General features: G+C 36.4%; 1 protein-coding gene across 1 annotated transcript in view; it reads left to right on the forward strand.

Annotated features, from left to right (window-relative positions):
• The window catches only part of LOC114241817 (nose resistant to fluoxetine protein 6), a 52,417-nt gene extending 41,307 nt beyond the window's left edge, over nt 1-11,110 (forward strand). The window contains exons 3-12 of the mRNA XM_028172796.2: nt 1,069-1,262; nt 4,384-4,666; nt 5,535-5,698; nt 6,013-6,181; nt 6,902-7,095; nt 7,777-7,902; nt 8,393-8,598; nt 9,022-9,164; nt 9,749-9,860; nt 10,046-11,110. Of these exons, the coding sequence (XP_028028597.2) occupies nt 1,069-1,262; nt 4,384-4,666; nt 5,535-5,698; nt 6,013-6,181; nt 6,902-7,095; nt 7,777-7,902; nt 8,393-8,598; nt 9,022-9,164; nt 9,749-9,860; nt 10,046-10,122 (1,668 nt within the window). The 3' untranslated portion in view covers nt 10,123-11,110. The remainder of the gene's footprint in view (nt 1-1,068; nt 1,263-4,383; nt 4,667-5,534; nt 5,699-6,012; nt 6,182-6,901; nt 7,096-7,776; nt 7,903-8,392; nt 8,599-9,021; nt 9,165-9,748; nt 9,861-10,045) is intronic.
• Nucleotides 11,111-12,104: the final 994 nt, after the last annotated feature.

The raw sequence follows: 12,104 nt of genomic DNA on the forward strand, positions 1-12,104 counted from the left end.
CAGTCACTGAATCACACAACGTAACAAGGATATAGTAAGTGCACCAGGCAAGCGCAGTCCAACGAATCTTCATTTCAAGGCACGTTCCGCCTTTTTATACTAGCCGGCGCAGCTGGCTTATGAGTCACTTCTGTTGCAGCTGTTGTTTACGAGTGGAACGACACGGCCGGCGCACCTGGCTTGTGTGAGTCACTCCTATTGCACGTGCTATATAACATAAATATCGTTAACGCCGTCATATATAATATATGTTTGTATTGTACTGTTGGTTTCCGAAAAAAAAATAAAAAAAAAAAAAAAAGTTGATAATGAAGGATATGATTTTTATTTGGTTAAAAAAATTAGTGTGTTGGGTTATTACATATACATATAGTATGTAGAATGGGATAAAATTATACTGTATTGATTGATTTTCTTCTTTCACTTTTAATAACGGAGCAATGTGTATAGTATGAAAGAACTGTTAACGATAAATTTACAAATTTAACGTTCATTCCGTATTAAAGACTAACTTAGCATGGTAATCTTTATGTAATGCTTTATACTTTTCGAGCCCCATACATCATCCTGCTGAGTTTCTTACTGAATCTTCTCAGCGGGTCGCGATTCCGATCCGGTAGTAGATTCATTGGCGAAGCAGTTGCTAGCAAATCCCTTCCCTCCTGGCTGAGCCTTTGCTCGCCCGCCTGCCGCCCTGGTGAAATTGGAAAGACCTCCGGACCACAAGAAATCCTTCATTCCAAAAAAAAAAGTTCAAGCTCTATTCTTCCACGTACGTGAAGACTTTGGAATTATTTCTCTTTATGGAACGCCGAGGCTTGCCTTGTTTCTGTGAAACATTTCGTAGTTAAATCACTGGTGGTATAGCGTGGTATTGTTCGCTCGTATGGGATGGTTATAGCATAGTTCTAGCGTGAAGCAATCATGATTTTCGTGTTGAAGGGTAGGACAGATAATACACAAAAAAATGAGAGTTCGCTCTCGTGTCTCAAGAGTGGTGGAATTGTAATGTCTCTTTGTTAAGAGTTTGGGGCAATGAAAATAAATAATCTTGTTTGTGCTTCGCAGATTAGAACGGGCCGAGGAGAAACACTACGCTGGGCGGTTTGCGTACCGAATGTTTGCAACTCTGAAGCGGTCCAGAGTTTCGTGAGCAGTGTCTTATCGCATACGGTCGGGAACAATACAGGAGTCGAAGTATCCGAACGTGATTGTTACACAAGACGACCCTTGTCTATTAACAATTTGGATGTGGCATTCTTGTGAGTTTTTATTTTTGTTTTTTTATTGCCCATTGTATGCAGACGAGCATAGGGCCCACCCGATGGTAAGTGGCACCCACTGCGGCTCATGGACTTCATCAATGCCAGCGGCAGAGCCAAGCCGCTGCCTACCGTTAAATACATTAATTTAGTACAAATATTCTAAATTATTTTAGGGTTAGACAGTGACATTTGTAAAGTGTACTGCATTAAGATTATTTACGTAAAAGCATTATATTTTAATTGGATGGAATATTTTTTATAAGTTTTTTAACAACTAAGGGCTATTTTCATATTTCGTTTGACGAAATTCATGTAGCGCTTGGAAGACGCTGAAAAAGAGAGTAAATATATAAAAAAAAAAACGTGTGGCCCTCGAGAAGTGCCGCGGTAAAGCTATTGCATAGCACTTTTTATCAACTGATGTAATTAATAGACAATAATAAGACCACTAATAAAAGCAAAACCTTAATTATTATTGTCCCCTTCACACTCATAAGCTAGACCGCGCGAGAGAGAGATGGGCAGACTTTTCATGATGCGCATGTAGTGTGACGTCACGCCACGCGCTTATCACAAAGACTACACAAGCGCAACGTGTGAATGTGTTGAACGCGAGCTACATGGTAGGCGGAGTGAGGGGTAGAAGGTTTTTTTCGTTACGGAATTACATGATTTCGGGCTCAAGGCCCGCGATAAAAGCTATGCAATAGCTTAAAAAAACAGTAAAAATTACTGAAACCTAGTAATTCAATAAGCCTGATCTAAAATATATTTTACTATGCAGAGATTTAAACTCGATCAAGTTATAATACTGCGGCCCATAACTTAAGAGTTTGGTGCGACTTTTGGCGTAACGACGTTCAAAATCCCGATTTATTGCCTTAAGCTCTATGTATTTATTTTTCGCATAAAAAATGCTATCCTTGTTTTTTGTGACTTACTCAACTTGTATATTATTAACTGACTTTATTAAGAATGTTGGTTGAATTCGATTATTATCTTATCAGCTATCTATGGACGTTTCCATTTATTCTTTGGATTCATGGCTCACTAACCGTGTGTGTGCCACTTGAACTTAATATTTAAGGCACTGTTTTTTCTAAGACATGTTGCAAATCCACATAAGCTCACCCAATATACAAACTTACGAAATCAGAATGTTTGACTGCTTCGAGCAGAAATAGGCAGGACAGTAGGATAATAATTCATAAGGGTGGGATCGCTAGCACGAGCGAGGCATAACTTGAGTCCGTAGGCACCATCTTGAATGTCCTTTATCTCTTTTAATACATTAAAGGCTTCGTCAAACAGAACGCATAATTAGCGCGCGTCAGAGCGCTAAATTGTCGGCGCACTATGACGCCGAGATGTCTTGTACTACTATGGTAACATACCGTCAAACAGAGCTCCAGCGCTATAAGTACGCACGCTCTGTCGTGGCGTTAGGACGCTTTGACGTCAGGCGTTGTAATTTTTTACAAATTTCATTTAGATTCCGAGTGAATGTGTATTAAAATATTGGATAATGCCCGAAAAATTTATAGAAATAGTTTGAAAATACCCATGCTTATACAATGCCACATCTGAATTACTCGACATTTTAATACTTTTAAATTTTCACACTGCTATCGAAAGGCACTATGATTTGGCGTTACGTTGCGTCAATGAGCGGTGGGTTCATCTAGTCAATTTGTCTGACATGTAAAGAGCGCGACGTTAAAACGCAGCGCTAAGTACGCGTTCTGTTTGACGAAGCCTTAAGAACGAAGTTTGTATTGCGTTACTTTCTAATTGGGTCGCAGTCCCCATCTGTGTAGTATAGCAAAATATTCTAGTGTTGATAGTTGATACTGCCGGATATAAATACTGCGGATACAAATACTAGTACATAGCTGCTTGAGGAGCAAAATCAAGATCCCAAAATCGTATCTTATACCTTTAAACGAGCAATTCTTGTATATATGTACTAGCGACCCGCCCTCGCTTCGCTTCGGAAACATTAAAACACACATGAAACAAAAAAAAAATTAAAAAAAGTAGCCTATGTTCATCAGGGACAATGTCGGCTTCTAATGGAAAAATAATTTTTCAAATCGGTCCAGTAGTTTCGGAGCCTATTCGAAACAAACAAACAAACAAATCTTTCCTCTTTATAATATTAGTATAGATAATCTGAATCTCGGAAACGGCTCCAACGATTTTCATAAAATTTAGTATACAGGGGATTTCGGGGGCGATAAATCGATCTAATTACGATTTATTTTCAAAAAATGTTGTTTTATTCTTGTTTTCAATAATCAACTTTATCGATAATCAACTTTATGACTCTTCCCGACATATATTGGCGAATAATAATACTATTTTTCTTAATTGAGGGCAACTGACCGCTTTAAAGACACAGCAAGATGGCGTTATCAAAAAAAAAATCATCTAGTAATGAATAAAGCGTTCCACGAGGTACCAAATAAGCGAACACAATGAAAATAGCAAAGCTTGTAATCAAACCAAAACTTGTTATATTACTAGAAGGCGCGCAACATTGCGAGCAAAACAAACATATTCCGTAAGCTACGTCTTCCTCGCTTCCTTCTTCCTATTTATTTATGACGTATGATGATAGATCACTCGTGGAAAGTTAATATTATTGTTCATTAACTCTTTGGTTGCTTTTTTATGACACAAAACTGCTTCTTTGGTTTGAGCTTTCGTTGTGTATATGAATACGAAAGTTATAGAAATGTGAATAGAAACTAGTTAAGAAAACGGGTATTGATGTATCCGTCATCAAGAATGTTTAATATTTTATAGCTGTTTGTTCGTTTGAAAATCAGGAGCATCAAAGTCAAATGTAACTATATCTTCAAAAATATTTGGCAATTAATTAACATTAAAGGAATTATTCAATGCAGTGAAATATGCTACACGGACATAGTTCCTATGGCAGAGGCTGGGGATATACATAAATATAATAATCAATTACATTAATCTGAAAACACCAATTTGTGTAGAGCACCCGTTTCAATCATGTAATTGCGAGTTCAAAATAGGGAATGGTGTTTAAAAAAAATTGTAAATCTAATTAGCGCATAATAGTGAGCAGCATATTTTGTGTTCGCAGGTCCTTAATTCTCGTGTTCATGACCATTCTAACACTTAGCACCACTTTCGAAATCTTCATCATCTACATGGGGAAGAAAAAGGATTCTGTGATCACGGAACTGATAACGTCATTCTCTGTCATTAATAATGTAAAGAAGATTATATCAACGAAACAGCAGGGAAATCTTGGTTTAGAATGCGTAACTGGGATCAAAGCGCTGTCTATGATCTTTATTTTGGGCGGCCATGCCTGTCTATTCATAGCCAGTGGACCTGTTATGGATGCTACTGCTTGGGATAGAGTGAGTTGTCTTTTTATATTATATTGCGGACAGATTTCTCAAGTATCACCATCTAAGCTTGTACTAGAGGTGGATCGTCTTGTGAGGCCGCCTGAGTAAAAATCACGATCCTGCCTATTTCAGCCGTGATGTAGTAATGCGTTCTAGACTGAAAGATGCTACAACTGCTGTACTATAGAACTCATGTCTCAAAGTGGCGATTTTTACGTTGTAGGCTTTCTATGGGCTTTGTTAACTACTTGTTTCACGTTGGCCGGCAGTTAGTTCACCCGTCGAAGCAATAAAAAAAATCTCAATTATAGTTTCCACAAAATTTTCATTGCTTCTAATTTGGTAACCATAGATTTCGAGTGATGAGACAGACAGCGGTAGGCAGCGGCTTGGTTCTATCCTTGGTATTACTAGCGTCCATAAGTGACGGTAACCACTCACCATCAGATAGGCCAGATGTTCGTGTGCCTGCAAACGCAATAAAAAAGACAAAACAGCCAACAGTATTAAGTCTGTAACCATTCAACTCCGAATACACAGAAAGTTCCTCTTTCATCTTTGTCTTATATTTTTTTAACGTTTACATGCTATATATTCCAACGTATATTATAAGAAAATGCAAGCTGGACTATGTTGAAATCTTGGACTAATATATTTTGATTGTTCTCGTAATTGCTTGCTCCGAATTACTTGTTTTTGTATCATACTGATATATGGTTTTCAGGGAAAAACTTTAGCAATTCTCATTTTTAGCTCTTTTAAAAATAGCGCTTCCTAAAGCGGTTATTTAAAATGTTCAGCCTAATTTATATTAGTAGATATTATTATTTATTAGATTTAACAATTTTTTTAGTAAAATGTAATCCCATTATTCTAGCTAATCAGAACACCGCTAAATGGTTTCATGTTGAACAACGCTTTGCTCGTGGACACATTCTTGTTCCTGAGCGCTTTTCTCTTTTGCCGACTTCTTCTCGTAGAACTGGATAAAAGACGAGGAAAACTTAACGTTATTCCAATTTTGGTATTCCGGTATATCAGGTTAGTAATCGTTTTGATACATTTTGATGATGTGTAGGTATTTATTGTGATATAGGTATAAGTTGAAGCTTAGGAACAAACATCTTAATTCTGACAGAAGATCTTATTTCGGAGTTGTTCGTTATTAATTGTAATTGTTATCAAGTAATGTTTTCTAAGTTTTAAATTTTACCATAACTAAAGCCTTGCTTGTATAACTAAAGCCTTCCAATTTACTTACAAAGATTCCCAAAGTGGCATCCCAGAACACTTCACACTAACTCATGACGATACATTTGTTTTTAAGTGCTGAATATCTACATTTTTGTCTAAAGGGTAACTCCGGCATATGCAGTTATCATATTATTCTATATGACTTGGTTCCCGAAGATCGGAGAGGGCCCGCTATGGGATGATCGACTGCTATTAGAGCGAGAGCGCTGCATGGAATCCTGGTGGGCTAATATCTTATACATCAATAACTACGTGAACACTGACCAAATGGTAATTTTTTTTTATAGCTTTTTACAGTTTACTTACAGTTTACAATTTACTTGGTTATGATTTGGCACAAGTCTGTGGTTTTCGCCACATCTATTTGTACATAATGGATTCGTTCATGGTTTTTATTGAATAAACACTATTTATTTCTTGATCCGTATTTGTGAGCTTTTGTACATGTCTAAAATCCGATCTTTGGTAAGTTTTTCTTTGTGATGAGATCTTTACACGATAAAAGTATTTGTGAAGGAATTTCTTGTTAATATTGAAGAGTGTGGTCTCAAAGTACAAATGTTTCTATGACTACAAATCTATTTGCGGATTTCGTCAAAATAACAACATTCCATCTGTATAGTTCGAATGATAATGTTGTACAATAGTTTTTTTTTGTGAAAGTATTTAGATATTTTAGATAAATATTCTGTTATTTAAGTTTATCAACATTTTTGTGGTGGTCAAGTAAAGTAGCTAAAAGAAAGTCCATGTATTGGTCTATCCATCTAAGGATGTTTAACTCTTATGACGCAAAAGTATTTGCAGAATTTGGCTTAGGAAATTGGTCAAGGTCGCTAAGAACTGGATCAATGTTATGCAGATTTAATTTTATTAAATGTTTCCTCATATTACAACATATTACGACTTCATATTACAACATATTACGGAAAGCAACATAAAATATTCTTATGATAAAACTTTAGATTAATTGTATTTTAATATTTTCAGTGCATGTTCCAATCATGGTATTTATCTGTGGACACACAGTTATTCTTTGTGGCTCCGATATTCATCTACAGCCTGTGGCGTTGGAGGAAGTTTGGTACTTTTCTTCTGTCATTCGCTATTTTGGTGTCTATGTTGGTTCCATCTGTCATCACGTACAAAGACAAATTGGATCCAACGTTATTGTTTTTTGCCAAGTAAGTTCTATGTTTTTTACCACTGATTCCAATTAATTTCTATTATTTATATCTATTTATTTTTTCACTGGTGGTAGGACCTCTTGTGAGTCCGCACGGGTAGGTACCACCGCCTTGCCTATTTCTGTCGTGAAGCAGTAATGCGTTTCGGTTTGAAGGGCGGAGCAGCCGCTGTAACTATACTTGAGACCTTAGAACTTATATCTCAAGGTGGGTGGCGCATTTACGTTGTAGATGTCTATGGGATCCAGTAACCACTTAACACCAGGTGGGCTGTGAGCTCGTCCACCCATCTAAGCAATAAAAAAAACGGTAAAGTTCATAGATTAAATCAGTGATATATAAGAGGGACTTTTCAATACGTTACAAGAAATATCGCAGCATGGCTTAATGGTAAACATGATCAGAGTACTGATATTAATCGATCTGCGTTCAAAACCCTATCACAGAGGGAGCTGCCCCTATGAACTACCAGGAAATGTCCATGGTCTATTACCAAACTTTCTGATTAAACATGATTGACCTGAACTTTTGATGTAAAGGCCCATACCATGCCATTATCATGTATCCTTTAGCTATCCTTTTTCTCATTACGTACTATGATAATAATAAACATAATAATAAACAAATTTGCGCTTGCAATATACACAACCTTTCATTCTTTTTGGATTTTCGTTACAGAGAATTCACGGATATTGTGTCAAACTTTTACTTTAAAGAGGCTTACATAAAGACGCACATGAAGATGATAACATATTGTATGGGGCTGTTGACCGGCTATGTACTACATCGTATACAGTCGACCAAGTAAGTTGGTGTTTTTATTGAAAGTACTGAAAAGGGATCGGGATTTTCTAGGGGTCTATGATGTTTAAATAAAATCGTATAGTTTGAATCATACCTACAAATTTATTGAATTTGTGCAATGTTCAAAATATTGGATGTAACCGGTATACATAGGTACTAACAATTTCTTCCGATGGAACGGCTTTTAGACCATAGGGTGGAAGGACCATAGGATCAAGGACCATAGGAACTCGGAGGTGGTAACATTCACGTGTCCTATGCTCCCGAAACTGGCTCCTGCATCGCCATTTAAGGTTTGATGAAAACTAAAATTAGAAAATAAATACCCTAAAATTTGTATGCGCGTGTTCACGAGTGCTGACGATTATTAGCTTTTTAACAATTTGACATTTTTTATATCAAGGGTGTAAGTGTAAGTACTCGATAAGCTAATCAAATGTATCTACTATATGTACTGTAAACTGATCATAGCTTAATATATCAATTTCAGCTATCAAATGTCTTATCTCCTCAAGAGCTTCGCGTGGCTGACCAGCATTATCTTGGGAACTGTGACCACTTTTTCGGTCACCTTGTTCTATCAAGAGTGGTACGAATATAGTAACATCGAGGCTGCTGCATACATTTCCCTGCACAAACTTGCCTGGGGCATCGCTAATGGGTGGCTGATCATTGCGTGTTCCACGGGCAATGGAGGTGAGAATCTAAATCCATCAAAAAAAAAATCTCGACAATCCCACGGTATAAAGCCACTTTTAGCTACGCTATAATATAATAGCATAGTATATAGCTCATAGCACAACAATATCGCACACCATACATTGTTGTATCACGTTCACACTGTACTGTGTACTATATATTATTGGCTAAGTATACGCTGCTATACTAACTATATGGCACTATAGTATAGCGTAGTCTGAAAGCAGCTTAAGAGAATGCCAAATTTTAAATAATTCAATTTTTACATATAAAAAGAAAATACGGTAACAATAACTGATTAGAACTTTTTTTCGTAGTCTAAGGGCTCCAATGCAAAACGTACAAAGGTCGGCGATTAAAAACTAGACCTGAAAATATTTGACTCTAGGAATGTTCACTGGGTTAATTCTGTCTTTACAGGTATCCTTGGGAGACTACTATCCTGGAAGTTCCTGGGTCCTGTAGCAAGACTGACATTCTGCGCATATTTAGTTAATGGAATTGTAGAATTATACTACGTTGGACAGCTGAGGCATCCGATGCATATAACATTCTTCACTGTGGTTTGTTGATTTTTGCTTTAGATAGATTGATGAATTCACGGTGCATCGGTTATCAAGCGTTTACAGATCTCACGGACATCACTATCTTCTTCTTTTTTTTCCTACCTATGCTGATAGCCTTGAGAGGCTATATCAGCTTTACCCTAGCGCGTAGGTGAGCTCTCGGGGCTCAAACCTGCGTTGTTGCTAACACTGGCCCTAGCAAGAGCAGTGCGTCGCAGAATCTACCACCGGATCGGAAACGCGACCCACCGAAAAGATCCGGCGAGAAACTCAGTGGGCTCACTATCTAACTGCTGCCATCCACTTTGGAATAGGAGGCTCATGTGTAATTGATTCTTCAAACCGAAACGATACAGATATATAGTGCATATTATTTATGTTTTTGTAATTGTTTCTTAATTGTGGTAGTTGTCCGGAGCAATGCGTGGGTCGTGCAATAATACTTAAAAAAGTTACTTCAATTTATTTGATGCTCGACTGTACTTCTGCGGTTTGTTTTAAATGAAATCGCAAAAAAACAAGGGGTAATTAAAGTTATTGTTCATTGTTTCCTCGTGACATGTTTCTGATTTGGTTTTCAGGTCGCCTCGGCAACATCGCATATAGTACTGACATTCTTTTTAGCCCTGCTTCTGTGTTTGACATTCGAATCACCGTTGCACGGTATTGAAAAGATTCTCCTAAAGAGATTTGGTAAGATATCTTCTTTACAAAAATAAGTGAATAGTTTGAAATATTTCAGAAAATCGAAAACGAATTCCAAATTTATTGTGATATCAAAATGTAATGAATTTTAATTGAATTGAATTGAATTTTAAAATATTTCTCTGAAATTATCGCTTTTAAATTTAAGAATTAATAAACAATACTATTTTCAGCTCAACCGAAACATCGAGAAAATCAAAATTCAGTACAAACTTCAAGAAACACTAGTCAGTCCAGACTGGAGTCATAGCATCACCGATGCTATATCTATGTTTTGTAAATAGTGTGCGAATGCTGTAATGTAAATGGGTGTTTTGTTTAAACTTATGCTATAGTATTATTTTTGTAAATAAAAGTTACTGTTACGAGAGCTGTTAACGAGGCGTCTACTTAAATCTTAACTTAATACTCCGGGTTAATTGATAGCGTGATCATCCCCTGGTTTGCTGTATGTTCGAACTTAATGTATACTAAATAATACTAATATATAAATCTACAGTGGTTTTTACGGATGTTCCGTTATAACTACTGAACCATGAATCCGATTGACTTGAAACTTGGTATCCATGTAGAAAATACATGTACTTAATGGATAGGCTAATATTTATATGAGTGTTGGACTCCCTAATAAAAATGACAATAAATAATAATGTTAATTTTCAATGCGCAGCGAAGCGGGCGAGTACGGCTAGTTATTTATAATATAATACAGTATTTATAAGCAAATTCCACGATCTAAGAAAAACGTTGTGCAATCAACGGTATCAACACAAGATAGAACCATTATGTATATATATATATGAATAAATTTATATTATAATGTTATAAAAATAAAATAATATCAACGGACAGTGTTGGCAGCAAACGGATGACACATTGAATGTAAATAACGTAAAATAAATCGTAAAATAGTCGTATAATTTTATATGAGACATAAACGGAAATGTTTGTTTTGGGTTATGATGACAATATATCATTTGACTACGTGAGTTCGGTAGATAGAAATACATATATAAATGTATATTTTTCGAATCAAAATAATACGTGTTATAATTTCGATATTAAAATTAATTTAATAAAAATATTAATTAGAAGTGATGCGTTGTAAAAAAAAAGGTGTAAACAACGAAGCCTTAGCTCAATTTTATTTTAGTGCTACCCTGATTTTTTTATGGTGTTTTAGATTTTGTAAATGATATTTTTTTTCCTATTAAACTTGATAATACAAAAGCGTGTTACGTGTCTGGTTTTATTTAAAATTAACATGCCACTTCAAACAAGATATAATTAAAACAATTGTTACGTCTTAATAATAATTACCAACTATCAATCCTCTATGTGAGGAGTGTATTAAAAGAGGCTTTTATAGCTTATTTCTTAAAAAAAGTCGTCGTGGCCTAAAGGATAAGACGTGAATAAGGTGAATTCGTATCTACCGATTCACCGGTGCTCGAATCCTAAAAACAGGTACAAATTTTTCTAATGAAATACGTACTTAACAAATCTTAACGATTGACTTCCATAGCCCATAGACATCCACAACGTTAATGCTACCTTGAGATAAGTTCTATGATCTCAGTATAGTTACAACGGCTGCCCACCCTTCAAACCGAAACGCATTACTGCTTCACGGCAGAAATAGGCAGGGTGGTGGCACCCACCCATGCGGAATCACAAGAGGTCCTACCATCAGTAAAAGACCAGTAAATTTATATTTGCACTATATTTTACTAAAGTAATGCAAGATCACAAAAACTATGCACTATGATGTAATTGGACATCACAGTATGTAACTCAATAGGGATTGCAAGCACGAGCCCCAAGCTCTTTGAATCCGGCCACCGCTAGCGTTTGATTGAGAAGCGTGCAAGTTTCAGATACGTTCGCAATATCTCAAAGGGGTTTTGGATGGATATATGTAGTAAAGATTTCATTAAAGCATCTAAGAGCCATTCGATTGAGAGAATTAGTCGCATGTTTCGTGATGATAGTTCGAACGCCAGTTTTGTAAGTGACATCAACCGGAAGATTATCGTCGCATAATGTTTAAATACAAGTTAAAATTTAAAGCACGCTTATGATAGTATCGTGGACATTGAAAAGTAACTATAGTGCGCTGACATTGTTCACAGCCTTTAAATCTATCTTTGCTAACGAGCCCCTTATGCGCGGGGACCTCGTAGGAGGTTCGGCCCACGGCCCGAAAAAAAAAAGTGTGTTGGTACCTACCCG

The sequence above is a fragment of the Bombyx mandarina genome, chromosome 13 (genome assembly GCF_030267445.1).
Source record: "Bombyx mandarina strain Sakado chromosome 13, ASM3026744v2".
Taxonomy (NCBI): domain Eukaryota; kingdom Metazoa; phylum Arthropoda; class Insecta; order Lepidoptera; family Bombycidae; genus Bombyx; species Bombyx mandarina.